At 35.4% G+C, this 25,595-nt stretch overlaps 1 protein-coding gene across 1 annotated transcript; it reads left to right on the forward strand.

The window, feature by feature from the left end:
• The first annotated feature begins 14,378 nt into the window (after positions 1-14,378).
• Positions 14,379-23,477, forward strand: LOC137949665 (PHD finger protein ALFIN-LIKE 4-like). The gene is made up of 5 exons (XM_068795788.1): positions 14,379-14,704; positions 14,860-14,892; positions 16,468-16,696; positions 22,593-22,728; positions 22,884-23,477. The coding sequence occupies exons 1-5, from the start codon at positions 14,611-14,613 to the stop codon at positions 23,142-23,144; spliced, it is 753 nt and encodes a 250-aa protein (XP_068651889.1). The 5' UTR covers positions 14,379-14,610; the 3' UTR covers positions 23,145-23,477.
• The last annotated feature ends 2,118 nt before the right edge of the window (positions 23,478-25,595 follow it).

Raw genomic sequence — 25,595 nt, forward strand, 5'->3', positions numbered from 1 at the left:
TATCCTTTGGCATTATCAAACCTAATACTTTTAGTTTTTGACCGAATTGAATGATCACCATAGCATGAAAGGATTTAAAAATTGATGGTATTTTAGATTGCTTTTTTAAGATAAATAGCCATGTGTTATAATTAAAATCATCAATAAAGGTAATAAAGTATTTAACTTGGGAAATGTTTGAGACACTCAAGGGTTCCCATGCATCTGTGTGAATCAACAAAAGAGGAGCAACACTTTTAAGTTCAGGACAAGGAGAGTATGTGGTCCTATGGTGTTTGCTCAGTTGACACACTTCACAATTTGAACTTGACATATCCTTAAAGTTAGGAAACGGAGATGAAGAGATTGTGCTGATGGATGTCCCAACCGATTGTGTCATAGACTTGTCTCAGTGTTCTTGGTTGAGACGGCATTTATTTGAGGCACGTCCAGGTAGTAGAGCCCCCCTTGGTCACGACTTCCACCAATCACTTGTTTCATTATAAGATCCTGAAATACACAAGAAGTGGGTGAGAAGGTAATGGAGCAATTGAAGTGTTGTGTAAGTTGACTAACAGATAAAAGATTCAAGGAAAGGTAGGAACAAAAAGAATATTTGTGAGTGGAAGTGAGGGTGTAACAGAGATGGATCCTTTCCTGAAAAGTTTAGTTCGGGAGCCATCAGCTATGGTAATAAATTTATTCGAGAGACAAGGAGAGACATAGTAAAGTAAATTTTTGTTACCTGTGAGATGCTTAAAGTCCCATGAGTCAATTATCCAGGATAAAGAGGAGGAAGTGGCAGAGAGCATACTTGAAGCAGAGGTGGCAACAACAATTGAGGAGGAACTTGGAGGAGAGATCATCAGAGTTTTCATTTTCTAGAATAAGTGATACTCATCATCGGAAAGGTTTTCATTTCTGTTTGTGGGGCAGACTTGTCTTCATTTGTACCACTTACTGGGGCTTGATTAGCCTTAGCCCATTATGGCGTGCCATGGATTTTCCAACATTTATCGATAGTGTGGCCATATTTCCCTAGTGGGTTCATTCCTTGCCTTCTGTTATGAAGGAACCATTCCTTCCACCTCTTCCTCATCCTCCTCTATCATTTCTTCCATGGCCTTAGCCGCGATCGGTTGATGTTCCGCTATTCCCAGAGTACATAGTGGACGATACTTCAGTAGGAGAAGGGGAAGAAGAATTTGGAATGTGGAGTAATGTGTCACATACATTATCAAAGGTGGGAATAACAAAGGCTCTAAGGAGTTGAATTTTAGCAACCTTGAGATATGGCTTAATATTTGTTAGGCAAATGGCAATGGCTAAGGCTTCCTTCTATTGCCATGGACAGAGACATTGGTGGAGTTTGGCTGAGCTAGCTTCCATTCTTGAAGAAGGCCTCTAAATCGAGCAACATATTCGTGGATATTTTCTCCTTATTTAGTGTTGAACATACTTTAAAGAATATCATATAGCCTTTGTAAGTTGTTGGAACTAGAGTACAACTTAACAAATGTCTCCCAAATTTGCTTGGTGATGTCGAGATAAACAACATTATTTGAGAAAACATCATTCTTTTACCACTTAGCATAAACAACATCTTCTTCATCAATGGGTGGCCCAATTTTGGTTAGGTGACCAAGTAGGTCCCTTGTAATAAGAGACCGTCGAACCGATGTGGACCAGCTCATGTAATTTGATATCCCTCGTAAGGGTATGGTAGTAATCTTGAGAATATTATTCTTGCTACCCATGTAGTCTTTAGCCATAAGAGGTAAATCAAGGGTAATAGTGTACTCAAATGTGAAGTAGCCTAAGTAAACGGCTTGTAGAATCAAGTGAAGTCAAGACTAGCTCGAGTATATGGAAGGAGAACCTGAGCTTATCAAGTCTTTTAGGCAAGGATGGAACCCTCTTAGGCAAGTAAAGTAACTGGCCAAATTTTTCTATAATTAATTCTCTTGTCTTCCTTTTAGAGAATAGCAAAAATCAATCAACAAGCATGAAATCAAGTAAAGTGAGGTGGCATTTCGAGTTAGATCTTTCCAAGATCATTCCAAAAATATATTTGACTCAAGCTTGGAATAAACCAGTCTAGATTCAATCCCTCATGAGTTAGGCAAGATATGATTGATTAAAAATTAAATAAATCAGGACTAATCAAGAAGATATTGATTAAATGTGAGATCTAAAAAAATAGCAATCTTTCTTCAAATAGATTGGCACCAACTAGACTTTCCAAAGGACCACTTCCTTAATTATTTTGTTCTTGCTTCCTTTTATGTAAAACATGTTAAGTTATGGAGCCTAATTAATGACCTATGCTGAGTTGGTTGCGGATCGACCTTCGTGGTCAGGTCGCCATGGGGGTTGGAAAGGGGGTGGGAAGTCCCCCTCCCCGGCGGAGCCCCCCGCTCGGTCCACGATATATTAATTATTATTTCATTAAGTTCAATTTTGGAATTTTACTCTTGTATCATTGTTGTCCTAATTTTCTCTTTATAATTGAGGGGCGCCGTTATTAGGGTTTAAATCATCTTAATCTGAGGAGCATATTGAGTTGAAGCCTGAGAGGTTAGAGAGAAACACCTGTAAGTGTACGATTTCTCTTGTAAACTATATCATCTTCATAGTCGATTACTACAACGGCGAAAGACAGGACGTAGTCTCACCTTGAGGCGAACTTGTATAAATCTTGTTGTTTGTTTTTGTGCTTGTTTTTCCTTTCTTCAGCGATTATTATTATTGTTCTCATTAGTTTGGGATTATGGTGTTTAATTCATTAAAAAATACAATATTCTATTCTTGATTTTTCAAGAACAAACAACCAACTCGTGGCTTTGAATCAAACAAGGTCTGGCCTCCCCCTTTTTTAAATTATGCACAACATTTTGCACAAAAAACAACCTTTTTCTTTTAGCTTTCCCTTTCTTTTTTTATTCAAAATTGATGAACCTTGGCATAAGATATGAATATATCTCTGTAATACTCATATGATCGCTAAGACCTCAAAATCAATTCTCCTAAAAAAGTCACAAAAGCAAGTGGAGTTCCAACTCTTCAAACAACTTGGTTAATGGAGAAGCTTAGCATAGAAGCTAAGTAATTAGATTTCTGAAATCCAATGGATTAAAAATACTCATAATAGGCTCAAGAAAAAATTTCTTCATTAGAAATATCTTGTTCCCATGAAATAATAACTCTTCCTACAAAAAAATCTGAACATAAACCGATTTTCAGCCAAGAAGTTGCAAACCGACAAAAACAACCATGGTAAACTTCTTCTAATCCGAGATGGATAAATATCAATACTTTCATATGGTGAAGAAAGTAATAAAACTATCACTAAAAAATCTTCTAGAAGTATTAAAACCAAGAGCATGAAGTCATAATAACAAGAATGAAAAACAAACTTATCTCAACAAGCTTCAATTTTGCTTCACAAAGAGCTTTTTATGAGTAGCTTTGATCATAACTTATCAGAGCATCCTTTTGACGTGGGGATCCTAAATTCAATGTTCTAATAGTATGTTGAATTTAGGACCCCATACATGAAACCTCGAGCAAGATGAGAGAGGGAGAAGAGAGACTTTAGGCTAGGAGAGAGATTCTTCCATGAATTTAAGAAGAAGAGAGCTTGATTGAAGCCTTCAACCAAGACCCCTATTTATACTATTTGCATTACATATTTAGGGAAACTCCTCAATCATTTAGGATCCCTAATTACATCAGTCATGATTACCTAAATTACATCAATCAAAGGAAAATCAATCAATGCCATTAATCAAAGAAGATTGTTAAATCTTCCAACTCATATGATAAGGATTCCACCTCGTGTGATGACTCATCATGCCACCTCATGTGGTGATTCATCATGCCACTTCGTGTGGGCATGGTGGGTTTGGTCTCACCTTGTAACAAGATTGATAAGATTTTTTTTCCTTCTAAAACTAGAATTTGATAAATTTGTTTAAATTATAAGTTTTATTCATAACAAATAATAATTTTTAGAGAGATAATTTGATGGATTTCAGACTCTTTAATTCGGCCAAACTGATAATCTTTCTTCTTTGGGCAGCATGACCATTGACTATTCTGAGATCGATATCTCCCTTTAGAAAACTCAGATTTAGAATTGGTTGAATAGGTAAGAAAATAGACTTACAGATATTTCTTTTGATATATAATTCTCCACATAAAGTCTCATTATTTATGGTATAAAATGGCTTTAAATTTGAATCTTTATATTGTTGCTCAAACCTCTCTTGCAGTCTTACCTATGTTACTTCAAATATCGATTTCCCTTTGTAGAAAAGTTAGATTTTCAACATTTATTTTTGTGTTGGAAGGTAAACTCGAATATTATTTTGTCAATATATAATTTTTAATATGAAAATTTCACTTTGGAGGTGCAAATACCAAGAAAATAATAGGTATTGAAAAAGGAAAGAAAGAAAAAAGATAGAACACAAACCTAAACTAGTAGAGATGATAGATCAGAAAAGGATTACATTATCTTTGTGGGTTGACCGAGTCAACTCACAGAACCTACTCTAATACCATGTTGAATTTATAGAAAAGAGAAAACTTCACTGACTTGATGTAATTTGAATACAATGGGCCTCTATTTATAATAGAGGAAACAAGTGGAATCCAATTACAATTACACTACCCTTGTCCCAGTTACACCCAAAGTCAAATAGTTAAAGATAAGTCCTACAATAATTAAACATTTAAACATAAATAGAAGAGTAACATAACTAATACACTTTTAATTGATATTGTTTTGTGAGACCTCCTTCCATGAGACACTTCTTGGACTCCACCATATTAATTCTAGTTATATGAAACTTATTATTGTGAGAGTCATGTAAGACTCTTCCATACTTGCTCTTCAATATAAATATTTTGTGATTTTTGTGGATGACCATTCCATTGTCACATGGTTATACTTGATTAAAGATAGGTCTGAAGTATTATCTATCTTTTTAGTGCCTTTTGTGCTATGGTGGAAAATCATTTTCATAAAAAAGATTTAGACAGAGGCAGAACTTGAAGGAGAGACCATCAGAGTTTTCATTTTCTGGAATAAGTCATACTCATCATCGGTAAGGGTTTTCATTATTGTTTGTGGGGCAGACATGTCCACCTTTGTACCACTTACTGAGGCTTGATTAGCCTTAGTCCATTTCGGCATGTCATGGATTTTCCGAAACTGATCAATAGTGTGGCCATATTTCCCATAGTGGGTTCATTCCTTGCCTTCTGTTATGGAGGAATCGTTCCTTCCACCTCTTTCTCGTCATCCTTTATCATTTCTTCCATGGCCTCGGCCACAATCAGTAGATGTTGGAGACAAGTTCTTCCATGCTTTTAATGAGCCAACTAATTACCAAAGTGTCATTTTTTAACCACTTAGCATAAACAACATCTTCTTCATCAATGGGTGGCCCAAGTTTGGTTAGGTGACCAAGTAGGTCCCTTGTACTAAGAAATCGTCGAACCGATGTGGACCAGCTCACATAATTTAATATCCCTCGTAAGGGTATGGTATTAATCTTGAGAATATCATTCTTGCTACTCATGTTTTCTTCAGCTATAAGAGGCAAATCAAGGGTAATAGTGTACTCAAATGTGAAGTAGCCTACGTAAGCGGCTTGTAAAATCAAGTGAAGCCAAGACTAGCTCGGGTACATGGGAGGAGAACCCAAACTTATCAAGCCTTTTAGGCAAGGAGGGAACCCTCTTAGGCAAGTAAAGTTGCTGGCCAAATTTGTCTATAATTAATTCTCTAGTCTTCCTTTTCGAGAATTTCAAAAATAAATCAACAAGCATGAAATCAAGCAAGGTGGGGGTGGCATTCCGAGTTAAAACTTTCCAAGATCATTCCAAAAATATATTTAACTCCAACTTGGAATAAACCAGTCTAGATTCAATCCCTCATGAGTTAGGCACGGTATGATTGATTAGAAATTAAATTAATCCGGACTAATAAAGAAGATATTGATTAAGGTCTAAAAAAATGGCAATCTTTCTTCAAACAGATTGGCACCAACTAGACTTTCTAAAGGACCACTTCCTTAATTATTTTGTACTTGCTTCCTTTTTATGCAAAACATATTAAGTTGTGGAACCTAATTAACACCCTACGCTGAGTTGGTCACGGATCGACCTACGTAGTTAGGTCGCCATGGGGGTTGCCCCCCTTGAGGGTGTGGGGGCGAAGACCCCGCCCAGTCCATGTTATATTAACTGTTATTTTATTAAGGACAGTTTGAGAGTTTTACTCTTATATCGCGGTTGCCTTAATTTTTTCTTTATAATTAAGGGGCGCCGCTATTGGGGTTTAAATCATCTTAATCCGAGGAGTATCTAGAGTTGTAGCCCGAGAGGTTAGTGAGAAACACCTATAAGTGTGTGATTTCTCTTGTAAACTATTTCATCTTCATAGTGGATTACTGCAATGACGGAAGACAGGATATAGTCTCACCTTGAGGCGAACCTGTATAAATCTTGTTGTTTGTTTTCGTGTTTGCTTTTCCTTTCTTCCGTGATTATTATTATTGTTCCCGTTAGTTTGGAATTAGGGTATTTAATTTCTAACAAAACACAATATTCTATTCTTGATTTTTCAAGAACAAGCAGCCAACTCGTGGCTTGGAATCAAACAAGGTCTGGCCTCCCCGTTTTTAAAAATCATGCACAACACTTTGCACAAAAAACAACCTTCTTCTTTCAGCTTTCCCTTTCTTATTTTTTATTCAAAACTGATGAACCTTGGCATAAGAGATGATTATATCTCTGTAATACTCATATGATCACTGAGACCTCTACAAAAAAAAATTCTCCGAAAAAGTCACAAAACCGAGTAGAGTTTCAACTCTTCAAATAACTCGGTTAATGGAGAAGCTTAGCATAGAAGCTAAGTAATTAGATTTATGAAATCCAATGGATATAAAACACTCATAATAGGCTCAAGAACATTGTTCTTCATTAGAAATATCTTGTTCCCACGAAATAATAACTCTTAATGCAAAAAAATCTCAACATAAACCAATTTTCAACCAAGAACTTGCAAACCAATAAAAACAGCCTTGGTAAATTTCTTCTAATCCGAGATGCATAAATCTAAATACTTTCATATGATGAAGAAAGTAATAAAATTATCTCTGAAACATCTTCTAGAGGTAATAAAACCAAGAGCATAAAGTCATAATAACAAGAATGAAAAAGAAACTTATCTCAACAAGCTTCAATTTTGCTTCACAAAGAGCCTTTTATGAGTAGCTTTGATCATAACTTCTTAGAGCATCCGACATGGGGATCCTAAATTCAATGCTCTGATACCATATTGAATTTAGGAACCCATGCATTAAACCTCGAGCAAGATGAGAGAGGGAGAAGAGAGGGGAGAGAAGAGAATAAATGAGCAAAGAGAGAGAGAGGAGAGAAGAGAAAAGGGAGAAGAGAGACTTTAGGCTAGGAGAGATGCTTCCATGAATTTAAGAAGAGGAGAGCTTGATTGAAGCCTTCACCCAAGAGCCCTATGTATACTATTTTCATTACATATTTAGGGAAACTCCTCATTCAATTAGGATCCATAATTACATCAGTGATGATTAGCTAAATTACATCAATCAATGACATTAATCAAGGAAGATTATCAAATCTTCCAACTCATGTGATGAGGATTCCACCTCGTGTGATGACTCATCATGTCACCTCATGTGGGTACTCATCATGTGACTTCGTGTGGACATGGTGGGTTTGGTCTCACCTTCTAACTAGATTGACATGAAATGTTTTCCTTTTAAAACTAGAATTTGATAAATTTAATTATATTATAAATTTTATTATAGTACTTTTTAGAAAAATAATCTGATATATTTCGAACTCTTTAATTCGGCCTAATTGACTCTTTCTTCTTGGCCAACATGACCATTGACTCTTCTGAGATTGATATCTCACTCTAGAAAACTCATATTTAGAATTGGTTGTATAGGTAAGAAAATAGACTTACAAATATTTCTTTTGATATATAATTCTCCATATAATGTCTCATTATTTATAGTATAAAATGGCTTGAAAGTTCAATCTTTAAGTTGTTGCTTGAACCTCTCTTGCAGAGTGACCTATGCTGCTTCAAATATCAATTTTCCTTTGTAGAAAACTTAGATTTCCAACATTTTTTGTGTTGGAAGGTAGACTTGAAGATTGTTTTGTAAATATATTTGCAATATGAAAATTTCAGTTTGGAAGTACAAATACCAAGAAAATAACAAGTATTGGAAATAGAAAGAAAGAAAGAAGATAGAATACAAACCTAAACTAGTAGAGATGATAGATTATAAAAGGATCACATTATCTTTGTTGGTTGACCGAGTCAATACAAAGAACTTACTCTAATACCATGTTGAATTTATAGAAAAGAGAAAATTTCACTGACTTGATGTAATTCGAATACAATGGGCCACTATTTATAATAGACGAAACAAGTAGAATCCAATTACAATTACACTACCCTTGTCCCAGTTACACCCAAAGTCAAATAGTTAAAGATAAGTCCTACAATAATTAAACAATTGAACATAAGTAGAATACTAACATAACTAATACACCTTTAACTGAGACTTTTTTGTGAGACCTCATTCCATGAGACACTTCTTAGACTCCACCATATTAATTCTAGCTCTATGAAACTTATTATTGTGAGAGTCATGTAAGACTCTTCCTTACCTGCTCTTCAATATAAATATTTTATGATTTTTTTGGATGACCATTCCAGGGTCACATGGTTATACGATTAAAGATAGGTTTGAAGTATTATCTATCTTTAGTGCCTTTTGTGCTATGGTGGAAACTCATTTTCATAAAAGGATTTAGACATTAAAATCTAATAATGCAGAGTACTTCTCCTCTCAATTTCAACCCTATGTCAACAAAAGGGTATTATCCACTAGTCTTCATGTGTTTACATCACATAACCAAATGGTGTTCGAAAGAAAAAATAGACATTTGGTTGAGGTCGACTGAACAATCATGCTTTCTATGATTATCCCTCAATTTTATTGGCCATATACGGTTCTTACTATTTAGTTTTTTGAATAATCACATGCCCACTAATGTCATCCATGATTAGTCACCCTTTTGTAAGTTATTTCATGATTCATCTTCATTTCCATTACCACCATGCATGTTTGGGTGCACATCCTTCATTCATAAATTGGACCTTTGCTAGAATAAATTCCCTCCCAAGGCAATTAAATGTATTTTCCTGGGATATAAAAAAAATTAGAAAGGTTATGTGTGTTATTCACTAGTTCCAAAGAAAACCTTTGTTTTCACATATGTCACATTCTTTGAAGACTAGCCATACTTTCGGCTAGTTCTCCTCTTGGTTTTATACCTTCTACATGTATGTCCAAGCCGAATGTGCCTATTGATTACCAACTTCCACATGATGAGCAGCAACATGAGATCTCTCTCTCACCTCTTGTCGACCACTCACCTGTGCAATATCTTTATGCTCCCGAGGTAAGTTCTCCTCCATCATCTCCTGTCATGTTTGGATCACCATATGACACCCAAAATATTATCCTTCGTAAAAAACCACAAACTGTTACTACTCGTCCACCGTGCACCTCACATCCTATCACATTATGTCCCCACTCATCGGTTGTCTTCTAGTTGTATTTCATTTTTGTCTACCATATCATATTCTCATGTTCCTAGCAGTTACGAAGAGGCTTCAATCAATCCACATGGAAAGTTGCCATGGATGAAGATATTCAAGCCATGTATGAACATTCTACCTCTTTTCCAGCAACCAAGAAGGCAGTTAGCTACAAGCGGGTTTTTACCCTAGAGTATAATCCTGATGGCTCTATGGCTAAGTATAAAAAAAATTAGTTTCTAAGGGTTGTACTCAATTTTATGGTATTGATTATGATGAGACATTCTCCACTGTGGCAAAGATGAATTTAGTTCGGGTTCGTATCTCTCTCGCGGCTAATTTTGAATGGGCTTTATATCAGTTGGATGTTAAGAATGTTTTTTAAATGATGACCTATCAAAGGAGGTTTATATGTTATTACTAGTAATGACCATAATGGTATTCAACAAGTCAAGAAGGACTTGAACAAAAAGTTCCAAACAAAAGGCTTAAGGCTCTCAAATACTTTCTGGGTATAGAAGGCCTCTAATTCAGGAAATATGTTCTTGATCTATTAAAAGAAACAAGATTGCTCGGGAGTAAGCCAATTGATACACCTACGAAGTTGAATATTAAACTTTGTGATGAAATTGATAGTGATGTTGATGATGGGCATTTCTAATAGTTAGTTCGAAAATGACCTATCTCATGGCTATAAGACTTGATATATCTTATTTAGTAAGTATTATCAGTCAATTCACGGCTATTGGAATTTTTTTGAGCATTTGGCATTGTTTAAATCACAATACTTCTACTAGACTTTATGTTGGAATGCATTTTCAAACATTCATTTTGTGTTGGATTCTCTAGTGTCTATGTTTGATCATTTTTGGTCTAACCATTACATTTCTCAGTGCTCTTTCTAACCATTGCATTTCTTAGTGCACTTTCTGTAAAGAAGGCTTGTTCAAACAAACACTTATGTACGAACATTAATGTTGCAAATGCCTTTTTACTTACAATTAGTGGTTCAAAAAATTCCTTCAAGCACACCATTAGATTCAAGATGTTTGTTATTATCAGAATTGTAGAGCTAGAAATATTAAGACCAACACCTGCTATGCAAATGATCCTTGAACAAAGTTTGGCCTATAAGGTTGTCAAGGTACACTTATGTACGAACATTAATGTTGCAAATGCCTTTTTACTTACAATTAGTGGTTCAAAAAATTCCTTCAAGCACACCATTAGATTCAAGATGTTTGTTATTATCAGAATTGTAGGACTAGAAATATTAAGACCAACACCTGCTATGCAAATGATCCTTAAACAAAGTTTGGTCTACAAGGTTGTCAAGGTGGGTGTTGTATAGGTTTGTCAATTTTATCCATTTACACAATTTTTCGTTAACCATCTATAGATAAAATGAAAAAAAAAAAACCTTACTCAATTAGGTAATCATGTAACTTTACCTGATCACTTGTTTATTGTTTATTGTTCATTAAATGGAGCAAAAATAATTAAGGTTATTTTTTAACCAATTAAATTGATTATCCAGTTATATAAAGGCAATTCAATAATTTTTTGTTGGATTGAATGCGTGCTTGAGATATTGCATTGTTCTAGTAATCTTTCCTAAGGGTTTTATAATATTTTTAAAATAATTTTGTTACACATTAGAAAGACCTCTTTCTTAGACTTATTGTATATAAGATTGTGTTTTTTTATAATTTTTATTTCTATAGATTCCTTTAAGTAACATATATTTTTATTGTTCATATTTTACTCGTTTTACTGTTTGATAATGTTATTTGATAATCATGTAAATAAATGGTATATTGTTGGAAGATAAAACTCGAAGTATAATGGCATGGTGTAAATTATCTTTAATGTTTACCTTTTTTCCTCTCTTCTTTTGGTAAAGGGTATTGATGTAATTATTGAGACATTCATTGTTATAAATACATAATGAGGGGGAGGATTAGGTACGTCACTTAACATAATCCTCCCTTGCTCTCTTTCTCTCTTGGCCGAACACTCTTTCTCCCTTTCTCCCTCTTCTTTCATTCTCTCTCTCTCTCTCTCTCTCTCTCTCTCTCTCTACTCCCTTTATCTAATTCGTTTGCTATAAACATCATGGGATCCTAAATCTAACATGGTATCAGAGCATAAGGTTTAGGATCCCGAAATTATAGTGTTGGTTGATCAAGCTTTTCATTAATCTTCTTGGTGGAATTGATGTGTTGAACAAAGGATCGATCTTGAGTCTTTTTGGCTCATACAAGATAAGTTTTCTCCTTATTTTCTTTCTTGAGATGATTGCTAGTGTATATCTCAGAAACTTGAATGATTATTGAGCATGTTTGGTTAAAAAAATTTAGAACTATCGTATCTTATATGCTAGCCTCAACTTGGTATTTTTTTCGATGTGTCCATGTTATCTTTGTAAAAAATGAATTCTGGTTATTGTTTATTGAATGAGGCCGATTTATTTCATTATTGGTTTCATGGTTTTATGATAAAAAAAGTTATGCTTGTGTGTATTGAAAGACCTTACAATTGAAGTAAATTTCATGTTGTTGTTATTGATGTCCTGTTTCAATGTTTTTTTTTTTTTTTTGAACTCATGAAGACACCTTGAATTGCCACAAGAAATTATTTTTTTTGTTGAAGAAGATATTTGTTGGTTTCTTTCTCACGTTGAGATTGATTTCAAGATTTACTTACCTACAGATTCAAGAAAAACAGGAAAGTAAAGGTTGGAGATATTTGGTACCAAGGTAATAGAAGGAAAGGTCATTCTTTAGAAGATTCTCTAAGTTGATTGAGAACTCTTGAGATTTTGGTATAATCTAACTTACCTTATCTTATATTCCCTACCTTAAATAAATATGTCAAGAAGGGAAGTCAAAGATTGTAATTACTTTGTACAAGTGGCGCCTATATCCAAAAAGAAAGTTTAAAAGGCTGATTTTGAGCATGATTTGATTTGCTTTCTAAATTAAGAAAGATATAAGATTTATTTAAATGATGTGGGCTCACAGATAATGCATGGTTGGGGTTTGTTAATCCTCGGTTCTTATTCTCTTAGTTTTGGTTGGTGAAGATTCTCTCCATTGGCTTATATTTTGCATAGAAGTGTATTGGTTACTTGGTACTTGATGGTAAAAGTGAACTTCTCAAGATTACCACTATACCCTTGAGAGAGTTGTATAATTATTTGAGTTGGTCTCAATCAGTTAAAAAATTCTTTACAACTTGGGACCTCTTAGGACATTTAACCAACCCAACTCCACCAATTGATGAAGAATATATATCCTATATTAAATGGCTCAAGAATGTGTTATGGTCCTGGGGTTAAGTACATATGCCTTCCGCTCCTAACAGGTCGGTCTTTTGGGTAGTATTGGCTAGGTGCTTAACATTTTGTATCAGAGGTGGCACGACGTCCTGAGTTCGACTCCCGCGCAGGGCGTCTGTGTGTGTTAATCCCTGTTGCCGTGGTCGGCACGTGAAGGTGGGTGTACTATTATGGTCCTAGGGTTAAGTACCTATGCCTTTTGCTCCTAATAGACTGGTCTTTTGGGTAGAATTGACTAAGTGTTTAACAGAATGATACTTTGGTGACTAGTTGGTTAATAAACAACATGGAGGAGCATGTGGCAAATAATGTTGTCTACCTTGATACATCGAGGCAGATATGTGATACCTGTGCCAAGTTATACTCTAGTACCGAGAATTTACAGCAATTATATTTTGTGTTTCGAAATATGTTGAATACAAAACAAGGGGAAATTTTGCATGAGTACTTGGCTCAATTGAGAAGACAAATTCAAGAGTGGAAACCTTAGAAGCTGTTATTTGTTTGGACAATATCAAGTCATATCTAGAGGTGGCCAAATTACAATTTCTCAGCTCCTCAACACTTCCATCTTTTGATGATATAAGTGTCACACTATTTCAAATACCGGATCCCTCTTCCACCCCCCTTTCAGATAGAGGTATCCTCTGCTATGTACTCAGGTAACAGAGATACAAAATCTACCAACAGAGAGCGTGGTAGAAATTATAGAGGAGGCAAAGAAAGAGGTGGTAGAACTGGTTGTGGTCCTTTGAGGACTGATAACCAAGTGTGCACTCACTATGGTGGATTGAATTATCTAGTGGACACTTATTGGAGGCTTCATGGCAAGCTAGAGTGGGTTACTGTTAATCAGGCCTTAATTAATAACATTGAAAAGAATGAAGAAAAAACCGAATTGCAGAAAAGCAATAAGTCTAATGAGGGACTTTGCCACGAATGAAGTAGCTCTATTGGTACATAATGGATTATATTTACAATAATGCCATATTCTCAATTTTATAAAAAAATTAATAAAAAATAAATAAAGATTAAAATAAACATAGGAATAATAAATACATGTAAAATATTAAAAATTAATTTATAAATAATTAAATTATAATTTAATGGTTAAATATACTTGAGCTTATGTGGACTTAGGTGTTTATTTTTTCTTTTAAGAAAAGAGGAGGAACAATGGTTACCCCATCCTGGGACGAAAACAGATCGCGTCTAGCCCAGATGGCGAGACCCATTACCAAACGGCTCGAGTTTGCATTACGGCATCGCGTAAGACAAAAATATATATTTTACAGAAGTAAAAGAGTAGAGGCAAGAGTACAAAACAGAGCAAAAGACTAAAATAAAAAGAGGAAGAGAAAATGTATACCTTCGTTCATTCTCCCCTGCTCTGTCGCTTGTTTTCTTTCCCTGCAGTTTGCAAGCCATAAATCCTCTCTTCGGAACATCCCGAGGGATGAGCCGTGAGCGGTGAAAACGTCGAAGGGTTCTTCCTAACTTTGCTCTTCTGCTTGTTGTGCATAGCAGGAGCCCTAGCGTGTTTGTTGCTAAGCTTGGTAGATCTCTACAATCTGCTCTGCTTTGTGTCACTCCACGTTTATATCCGCCGGTAGACATGGAGGGGGCTTCCTACACTCCTCGGACAGTGGAAGATATATTTAAGGATTTCAGAGGTCGCCGCGCTGGCATGATCAAAGCTCTCACCACTGGTTCCTGCCTCTCACTTCTTCCACCTGTCATTCACTCCATAAAATTCTCTTCTTTTGGGTCTCACCTTACTTTTATTTTTCACTTCCGTTGTTTTAGCGTTTATATGCATGCATATTGAGCTTCTTCCTGTGTTCCTTTCGTTGTTTTCTTGCAGATGTTCAGAAGTTTTTCGAGCAATGTGATCCCGGTACTAATTTTGTCTTTTTCGTTCCCCCCTTTCTCGTACTTAGGCTTTTAATTTTATTGCTTGTTTCGTTTTTAGTTTAGTTTTACGGTTTTAAGCCATTTGTATTTACTTTACGCAATAATTATGATGGTTTACGCTGGTGTTTATGTGCTGTTTTCTTTCAACTTCTTTGTTTGGTTTTCTATGCTGAATACTCAAATTTTATTTTTTGGCACATCTTACTGTTGTTGTCATTAAGGAATTTGGAGAATTGCCAGCCTGTCTTTTAAAGCGCTTTTGAAATATCATTATGAATGGTGCAGTTATAAAATTTATGACATGTTATAGCCTTGCCGAATTGTGCTAATTGTCATCTATATGTTAATTATTATTTTCATTTAATCAAGTTTCATGAAGAAAACATTATATTAAATTCTTTTGCTACCATTGGAGGTATAAAGGGATAGACTGCTAATCTCCTTGGCTAAAGTTGAAGTTTTGTTAGCATTTGAAAATCTTTCTCGATGTCCTTCCATTATTATATTTCATGTTTCATTGGTAACAAAATTGGCCATTCAAAACCAAAAAAAGGTTGGTGGTTTCTCAATTGAAGATATGAAATTGACAGTGCACATGGTTTAAATAGGTGCTCAGGATTAGCAACTTGTTAAGATGGATACTATCATTTGCAAAATATTAAGATGAAGACTAAAATACTCTTAAGCCATACCAAAGAGCTGTGAACAAAACCCCAAACATGACACTTGTGTCAGTGTGACTGCATTTGATGAAGGTAACTAATCCAGAGTGCCTTGTTAATAGACAGAAATCTAAATGAATTCTTTAATTTGAGTATGGATCAGTCTGACAGCGTATAACAAAATTTGATGTATCCCTACTGGATGTGCTTGATTTTTATGCTTGGGTTCCTAGGTCATAATACTGAGGGGTTAGAAATAATGAGAACGTTGCTAGTTATCTATTCGGAGCCATTTTATGTTACCTTTCTCACTGTGCAGTTGTCTAGAAATATTTTCTGCATTTCATGTAAAAAAATCCTTAAACTAGGTCAGAGTTTGTTAACTGAATTGTGTGTTTGCATGGTATAATTGGCATGTTTAAAGCTTTTAATTTTCTTGCGTCCTGAATGAATATGCCATTATCATAGTAACTTCAGGGTTTGATGGAATCAAATTCTGAGTGTAGGAGCTACTGCATTGAAGGCAGCTAATAGAGGATTAGTTCCTTACAGAATGCAATTTAGTTCTAATTGTTTCTCTCATTCTTTTTCCAAATCATTCTGGTGGGCTCGAGTGAAAAGTAGTTTCAAATTTGAAAAATGTAATCCACGTCTCTTTGAGTACAAAGTGACAGTGACTAACCTATTTTGGTTATTGCATGTCTCATGAGTTTATGAAAAATGAAGATGAAGTAGTGTTAGGAGAGAGCTAGAGATGTACTGATTGAATAACATGTATGGAATGGGAGCACTAGATGGAAGCCTAGGGGCAGTTTTTTTAAGATGGATTGAATTTTTACTATGTTTCATTTTCCCCCCACCAAATAAAAAAAAACTGATTATCATTCTGATGACAGAGAAGGAAAATTTGTGCTTGTATGGATTTCCTGATGAAAAATGGGAAGTAAACCTGCCCGCAGAGGAGGTACCTCCAGAGCTTCCTGAGCCAGCTTTAGGAATAAACTTTGCTCGAGATGGAATGCAAGAAAAGGACTGGTTATCACTTGTAGCTGTTCATAGTGATGCATGGTTACTTGCTGTTGCATTCTATTTTGGTGCCCGCTTTGCATTTGACAAAAATGACAGGTAAATGTTGTTCTTGGGCCTTTACTAGTAATTTTGTGTTTCAGACAATACTACCTTAAAATCCTTTCAATACGTTTTTTCACCTGTAATAATTTCACTTCAGTGGGAAGAACCTGTTTTTAATATAATGCATGTGAACTTGATGTTAAATTGTGCTTTCAGTTTGTCATTTAATTTTCAGAAAGATTAAGTAGATTTTGTGAACTTGAAAGGTACAAGTAGAGTATGTAAATGATGTGTCACCTCTGCCAAACGCTGCTCTTGCTTTATTATAATATTTGGAAGGGAAGATTCCACGAGTATTTGATAGTTTACTTTTTTTACTGGGATGGAGCTACTTGTCCGTGGATGTCCACCCATTTGATTTTTTTTAACTCTGTAGATTTTTTGCTTTTCTGTTAGTTTTTTGTTTGATCTTTTTCTTTTCTTTTGAAATGACAACTCATTACTTGCCCAATGTTTTTCTTTTTTCTTCGTAGTGTCTTATTATTTAGCATGCAATATTTTATGGGTGCAATCTTATCTCTTACAACTCTCCTATTTGATGAGTTATGATTATCTTCAAACCTCTGTCATACTTATGAGCCACCTATGGCCTATTAACAGCCTTGTGGGAGGTGTTGTTTACCTGTTTGTTTGGGTTTTTAGATATGTTTACCTCTGCTAAATTGACATTCATTGATTTCCCTGGTCATGGAAATCATAAAATGCTGTGTTGAAAAACTTCATCTTTTTTGCATTTCCATCCTAGATGTTGCCATGTCTCCTCTGAGTGTGTAAAATATAAAATATAAAATATACTTGTTTTAATCTTGGCCATCTTTTGTTTTAGAAATTATGCCCATCTAACTTCAGGTTAATTTTTTTTTTTCAAATGTAGGTTTTAAATATTACTTGGTCAAGCAATTCAATTGGTTTTCTTGCAGTCACTGTTTAATCTGTTTAGGGGCAGTATGTGGACTTTCTGCTTAAGTGCATGCGGGCCATTAGAGTATCTTGGCTGTATTCTGAACGTCTGTCCTTATTGAGCTAAAAACTCGTGCACTGTCACTCCTTACTCTAACTGGCACTGGTATCATCTCAGTCTTCAGAAGTGATTTTAAGTGATTGTTCCGCCCCTATCTTATTAATATATGTTGAATTTTTGGAGAAAAAAAATAATTCATTGATTGATGTGAATTGAGTACACTGGGTCTCTATTTATATAGAGAGAAAGCATAGAATTTAAGTTAAATTAAGCTATCCATAACCCAATTACACCCAAAGTATAACCCGTCCTATAACAATTGAACAAGTCTAACAAAGTAGAAGTCTAATAACACTAAAATTCTTTCTTGGTTGAACCTTTTTCCCATGAGACTTCTTTCCATGAGAGTCATGCAAGATTCTTTTATATATTTTGGCGTGTTTTTGGATGACAAGACTAGAGGAGGGGCAGGATTCTTTTATATATGTTCTTCAACATTTCCACTCAAGATGGAGTTTGTAACTTCAGAATACAAAGAAAAAGACTTTTTGGTCTTTTAAACTTCTTTGGCTAAAAATTCCTCATCTTGTTCTTCCCCTTAGATATTTTGGTCACCTAAAATTTACCACAATATGTAGAACAAAAAACCTCTTTCTTGTACTTCTTCTATTTTCCCCCCTCAAATTGGGGATAAAAAGGATATAATACCCAACTTAGAAAAAAAAATGAAAGAAGAAAATTCACTTCTAGTCGAATGACAAAACTCCATACACCTATCAAAATATGTCAAAGACTCCACTCAATTTCAAAGTGGAAAAGGCCCAGTTTTAGAGCTCAAAAAAGGAGACTCCTCACAATTTAGGGGTAGCTCAAGAAAAATCACCACTTGGGTGAAAAAAAAGACGACTCACATTAGATGTTGGTTGCACTCTTGTTCTTTGTAGGTGATGGGTTTATAGGTATTGCTCTAAAATGATGAAAAATAAAAAAAATTGAATAAATACCAAAGGTTTTACATGAAATCAAGGATGTAAGTAAAAAAATAGTAGCATTTGTACTTCCAAATAAGGAGGTGTTCATCAAACAAAAGATTAATGAGACTAACCAATCTTGATAAAACAACTTAGAAGACTAGTTAAAAGGACTCATGTTGGAAAAGACTTGCATTAGAGTTTGAAAACAAATAGGTGACTTGGGCAAAATAAAATTAGCAACTCAAAAAAGATAAGGAAAAAATCGGCTTAAAATTTGGATTTCCACATGCAACAAGTTGTTAGCATGACCTTTAATTCTTCCAATTCTGATATCTCTCTTTGGAAACATTGGATTGAGAAACAATTTATGGGCTTAGAAAATAGATTTGTAGATCTTTCATTTGAGATATAATTCTCTATAGACATTCTCATTCTTTTTTTTTTTTTTTTGATAAAGATGCAATTCATTAAAAAAGCAAAAATTACAAAGATATAGGGAGCAAATCCCTAACAACAAGATGTTGAAGAGATGCTCCTTGTTTGGCAAGCACATCTGCTTCCGAATTTGCAGATCTCGGAATGTGAGACCAAATACAAGAAAATAAGGTGGTAATCTCTAAAGTCTCTTGGAAAATTTTCCAATGCCTCTATGGCGGAAATGAAGTACCACGACCCCATCCAATGACTACCTTGGAATCCCCTTCAATGTGAATTGGGCCACTACATTTATCTTTGAAAATCCGGAGCCCGTTGAGAAGTTATGAAGCTCTGCGGACGTTGAGTCGGAGATGCCTAATGGACCCGCATAAGAAATACACTGATTGCCAAATGAGTCCGAAATCACACCTCCAAAACCTGCGATCCCCAGATTGCTCCGCGTCCCTCTATAATTTACAATATCTTGTTGTTAGGGAATTGCTCTGCGTCCCTCTATAATTCTTTGTTCTTTTGTTAATATATACATCTTTTTTTTAAAAAAAGATATAATTTACAATATAGAAAGTTCGCATCTTCATACTACACTTTCTATATTTATTTTTTTCATTTAAAAAAAATATAGAAAGTGTAGTATGAAGATGCAAACTCCCATGGAAAAAAGGTGTTGGGAGAGGGAAACATCAAGGAAAAAGAAGAGTGGGGAAAAAAACTAAACTAAACTAATAGAGATGACAGATAAAGAAAAAGAACACATTGTCTTTGTGGCTTGACCGAGTTAACTCACAAAACCTGCTCTGATACCATGTTCAATTTCTAGAGAAAGAAAATAATTCTTTAATTGATGTAAATTGAGTACACTAGGTCTTTATTTATAGCACAAAAAATAAATAAAATCTGAGTTAAATTGAACTAATGATATCCCAATTACACCTAAATTATAACTCTTAAAGATAAGTCTTATAACAATTAAACAACTCTAACAAATCCTCCGTGGCTGAACCTTCTTTCTATGAGATTCCTTTCCATGGGAGTCATGTAAGATTCTTTCATATCTGTTCTTCAACAATATACCAATGTTAATTATTAGCATTGTCCGATTCAAGTCTACATTTGGACAACAACTTCTATATTGGCCTCATTTAAAAGAAAGAAAAACTTTTCTTTTACTCTCCAATTGCTTTTGTCAATGTTCAAAGATTTAATTACAGTTCCTAGAATGTTGTTGTCATCTTGATCTCACTGTTAATAGTGCACTGCTAGATTGTACTTTTACGAGATTATCCAGATTGGAATCTTGTCTGTATTTTCAGCTTTCTTGTTTGGTAGATATTTTATTCTTGTAGATACCTGTTATGAAAACAAGTTTGTACTTGTCTTCAAAAGAAAAACTAGTTTGCAGTTTTTTTTTTTTTTATCTTCATGTTGCCAATTCCTACCATCTTATGCTTTGAATGCAAAGCTTGCTTTTTTTGAAGACTGTTATTTTACGAACTGCCTTAAATTTTTGTTTCTTCTTGCAGCTGTATTTTTCGCATCGTAATGTGAATCCTAGGTTTCTTGGATCATGTTATAGCACATGCTGAGGTCAAATAATTTATTTGCAATGATAATTTGTGCTCACCTAATGTTTGAGATTTTTTTGCCTTGGCATTGATCTTTCTGAGTTCTATTTCTGTTTGCTGAAATCCTTGGTATCCTTGGTCCACTTTAATTCAAGAGTAAACTGAATAATTTTATACCTCCTTTTTCTTCCTGTATTTTTATCTTTCTTTGCTTTTCCTTCTATTTTTTATTTTGAAGAGTGTATCATAATTTATTTTGCTGCTTATTAGGTAAAGTCAAAGTGATCTAGGCATGGATAAGAGGACACCATTATATTTGTATTTCTAATTTAGTAGAGAAAAGAAGCCAGCATGTTTGCACCTGAAATGGTTGTTGACCAAGGAAAATTTGGTAAATTCTATCTACACTTTGACACTTCTAACATAAGCCCAAAGGAATAAAGGTTGGAAGGGAAAAAATGATGGCTTCTATCCATTTCCATCCCAAAATGCCTAACCACTTAGAAGGCCTGCTGCCAACCTTATAACCACTAGAGCCCCAAGCCATTTTCAGATGTGGGACTTTTTACTGACTGCAACTGTTTCCTTCAAAGTTCATAACTGAAATGACAGAAAGGTTGAAACATAGGAGATGTCCTTGCAAAATGTCAGATATGTCTTTCATTTATTTGTCCTTATTTGTCCTATCTAAACTTACAAACATTCCCCTTAACTTAAAATAATTGACGAGGTTTTCAGCTAAGAACAGATTGGGCACAATCTTTTGCAGTTATTATCCTAATACTAATGGCTGGACTACTTTTATCTCTTTTCCTGAGCTGTATTACAAGACCCACTTTTCTATCAGCTCTATGTTCTAGACATTCCATGAGGAATGGAGCAGGCATTATTTGAGTTTCTAGAGCACTCGATGAGGAAGTGAAATTATTGACTAAAACTGCTTGAGTTGATTGAAGGCTGTGTGGGATTGAGAACTTCTTTTTTAACTTTGTTTTTATTTGTTAGCGGATAGGGTTTTCTCATCTTATTCTTAAGTTTTGCTTGCATCAACCTGGAGTTGTCTTTTAATTTGGTTTGCTTAGGTACCCTAATTAATATGAGTCCTGAAGAAGAGCTCTCTCTCTCTCACACACACACATACACCCTTATGGTCTTTATAAACATTTTTAGAAAACAATAAGGATTAAATGGTATTAAGAAAACATAGTTATTTAGAGCTGCTGAAGGAACTCTTACAATTTTTTGGGGGAATGCCTGGTTATTTCAGTAACCGAAAAATGATGGTTGTTGTATTTTGTGGAAGTAAATGTTAATTCTTTGTTAAGAAAAAGGCAATTTACATTTTTTCCATTTGTTTTCACCCTGTATAAATTCAAGTTGGATGAGGATTCTCTTCTTCCAATCCAGACTTTTTAAGAGTCAGGCAGTACTGTTGCCCTTTTGTGTTTAAACGGAAAAATCTTGTCCTTTGGGAAGGATGATATTCTTATGAGCATTTATGGGTATGGACAATGAAAACGGATTCAATAATTTAATTCTATGGGTCCGATGAGGAAACTTTGATGAGAGAGACTTATTTTTGTGCAAAGGAGTTAATTAACAACAAAAAAATAAATTGCAGCAATCTGTAGCTAGGAATTATGAACTATCTTGATTAGGTTAGTTTTGTCAAGGCAAGAAATAAAGTAAAATGAAAGTGTTTATTGAGTAAAGAAATGAGTTGTCTGAAACAAGTTTAATCTTTGAGCTTTTCTGAGCATGGGAACTACAGTAAGGGATACCATTTGAAGATTTTGTCAAACAAATTCAAACTGTGAGCATTTTTAAGGCTGCAACTAGCTACCTCTATCTTCTATTTAAGTTTATATTTTTCCTGCTTTATATTGAGATAAATGAAGCTCCGCAGGATTCAATACCAATTTCTTTTACTTATCTTTTGGAGCTGTAAACTACAGGAATAAGCTTTTCCAGATGATTAATGATCTTCCGACCATATTTGAGGTTGTTACTGGTGCCGTGAAAAAGCAACCAAAAGATAAATCTTCAGCTACTCCCAATAGCAGCAGTAAGAACAAGCCAAGTGGGAAGATGGTAAGTCCAGTTGCTATAACAGGAGCTGTTTGTTCTTCTTGAGTTGTTTCGATGTTTCACCTGGATGCCTTGTTTGAAACAACATTTTTCCCAGAATTTGAGTTCAGTAAATAGTTGGTGTGGGGATATGACAAGGATGCTACTTGTGTTTTCAGCAACCCAAGCCAGAGACAAAACCATCAAAGGTGGCACCCCCGAAAGATGACGAGGAAACCGCAGATGAAGAGGAGGATGAGCAAGGGATGACCTTGTGTGGAGCTTGTGGGGAGAACTATGCAAGTGACGAGTTCTGGATTTGCTGTGATATTTGTGAGAAATGGTTTCATGGAAAATGTGTGAAGATCACTCCTGCCAGGGCTGAACACATCAAGCATTACAAATGCCCAGCTTGCAGCAACAAGAGGGCCAGAGTCTGAAATTTGCGGAATTTGAAGATACAGGTAGGTAAAGATAGGTGCAGAAGTGAAAGGCAAGTCGAATAGAATTAAAAAAAAAGGAAGTGGAAGGCACAACTCAGCATGGGCTTCGGTTTTGGATATTATGTTCATGTTTGGTCCATATTCATGGAAATTGTTGGTGTCTGTGAAGTGTTACTGAACAGAAGGCGAGTAGAATTAACATGATTTGATTATTAATCTCTCAAATTAGCTTTTTTTTTTCCATAACTTTACAGTGTTCTTGAAGACATTTGTTGTCAGATAAAACCTTAGCAGGGTCATTAATAGTCAAAAAGGAATATTTTTTATTTATGATTTGGGCGTATGGAAGGAAGGATTTGGCTAAAAGCATTATCGACAATGCCTGTGGTTTTTTCAAAGTTGCCATACGACCGAGTCAAGTCAACTCGATCTTGACTCAGTAGGAACATTTCAGCTGTCGACTGTTAAGTTTGTGGCATATAAATAAAAGGGAATAAGTTATTGTCTTAATCTTATTCTACGTATGAATATTAAATAATAAATAGGCAATCAGCTAAATTTTCCATCAACAATTCGAATGATTTGCACTCTGTCTGGGAAACCAAGCATCAACAATTCGAATGATTTGCTCCAAAAACTTTGAAAAACGTTAGGGAAGAAACCGTCCAAATTACCAGAAGACGTTCCAACACAATAAGAGCTGTAAAGGCCATATGTTTGAAAGACATGAAGCCAATCGTTAAGATGACAAGGAGAGAGAAAGCTCTTTGTTAAACTAAAGAAGGTTTAGAAGAGAAAAAAGGAAATAATGCACTACCACAAACATCATTCGAATGGCCAAGAGAAAGAAAAGGCTTTGTATGAAGTCGTCTAGGTTATTGTCCATACAAACAGAAGAAAAAGAAAGAGGCACTTCATAAAGACCATGGGAATGACCCACATGCATTTGAATGACTCGTTCCAAAGAAGTTGCACGCGAAGATCTAGAGCCTGAGGCATCACATTCTATGACAAAATACATACTCAAAATCTGGTAACTGTAAGATAGGCGCAGTGGCCAATGCTTGCTTGAGTGTTTGGAATGTTTTTCCCGTGTCTTTGTTCCAATGAAAGACATTGCGGTGTAGAAGGTTGGATACAGGAGCTGCTAGGGGCGAAAAATTGGGAATGAACTTTGTATAATATCCCGCTAAGCCCAAAAAACCTCGTAAAGCTGAAATATTGCTTGGTTGAGGCCACTGTATGATAGCTGCAATTTTTTCCGGGTCCACTGTAACCCCTGATGCTGTAATGACGTGCCCCAAATAAGCCACTTGTTTTCTACCAAGGGTACACTTGATCCTTTTTAAGTAAAGGTGATGGACACGAATAAGTTGGAAAATCAGGCTGAGTCCATGGCTTACTGAAAATTAATATATCATCAAAGAATACTAAGACAAATTTTCGGAGATAGACACTAAATATCTCATTCATTAAAGCCTAGAACGTTGAAGGAGCATTTGAGAGACCGAAGGGCATCACGATGAATTCAAAGTGGCCATGATGAATACGGAATGCTATCTTCTCAATATCCGGAGGGTACATGCGGACTTGATGATACCCCGAACGCAAGTCCAACTTAGTGAAAAATTGAGCCCCACGTAATTCATCTAATAACTCATCCACTACTAGTATAGGAAACTTGTCCTTGATAGTCTTGGCATTTAATTCTCGGTAGTCCACGCAAAACCTCCAAGTATTGTCATGTTTCTTGACCAATAAGACTGGAGAAGAGAAAGGGGGCTTACTTGGTCGGATGAGTCCTTGTTCGAGCATAAGTTTGCATTGTCGTTCGATTTCATCATTTTGCAAGTGTGGGTAGCGATAAGGGCGCACAACTACCACTTCGGAGCCAACCTTCAAACAAATCCGGTGGTCACAGTGTCTCAATGGCGGTAGAGTCGTAGGTTCCTAAAAGAGGTCTGTAAACTCATCCAACAAATTTTCTAAGGTAGTAGTCGGATGTTGCTATTGCTGAAGTATATGTAAATGTGCCGGAACTTCAGCCTTACGGCCCTGTAAAGTTACCGTGTGGCCTGCCAACTCAATGCTCATGGTCAATGTAGCGAAATCCCACAAGATGGGTCCCAATGTTTGGAGCCATTTAATGCCCAAGACCATATCAAATCCTGCTAGTGGTATGATGAGAAATTCCACAGAAAATTGTTGACCTTCAATCGTAAACATAACTGCCTTGCTGACCCCATAACTTGGAACCTTTTCTCTATTAGCCACCGAAACCGAAGCTATTGGGCAAGGTTGAAGCTGAAGTTTTAAATGTTGGGCAGAAGTGAAACTCAAAAAATTATGAGTACTCCTTGAGTCCACCAGAGTTAAGAGTGGTTGCTCGCTGACTAGGGCACATACTTGCATGGTTTTGGTGGACTAGAGTCCTGTGATGGCGTGGAG

This window comes from Aristolochia californica, unplaced genomic scaffold (genome assembly GCF_029961685.1).
Source record: "Aristolochia californica isolate CCGP_79_NKW_82.1479 unplaced genomic scaffold, dmAriCali1.0.hap1 SCAF_14, whole genome shotgun sequence".
Taxonomy (NCBI): domain Eukaryota; kingdom Viridiplantae; phylum Streptophyta; class Magnoliopsida; order Piperales; family Aristolochiaceae; genus Aristolochia; species Aristolochia californica.

Bases quoted from the DNA above. Each gene is read 5' to 3' on its own strand.
- LOC137949665 (XM_068795788.1), top strand. From the start codon at position 14,611: ATGGAGGGGGCTTCCTACACTCCTCGGACAGTGGAAGATATATTTAAG. The intron at 16,697-22,592 runs GTAAATGTTGTT...TGTAAACTACAG, and splicing joins GCATTTGACAAAAATGACAG to GAATAAGCTTTTCCAGATGA. The intron at 22,729-22,883 runs GTAAGTCCAGTT...TTGTGTTTTCAG, and splicing joins ACAAGCCAAGTGGGAAGATG to CAACCCAAGCCAGAGACAAA.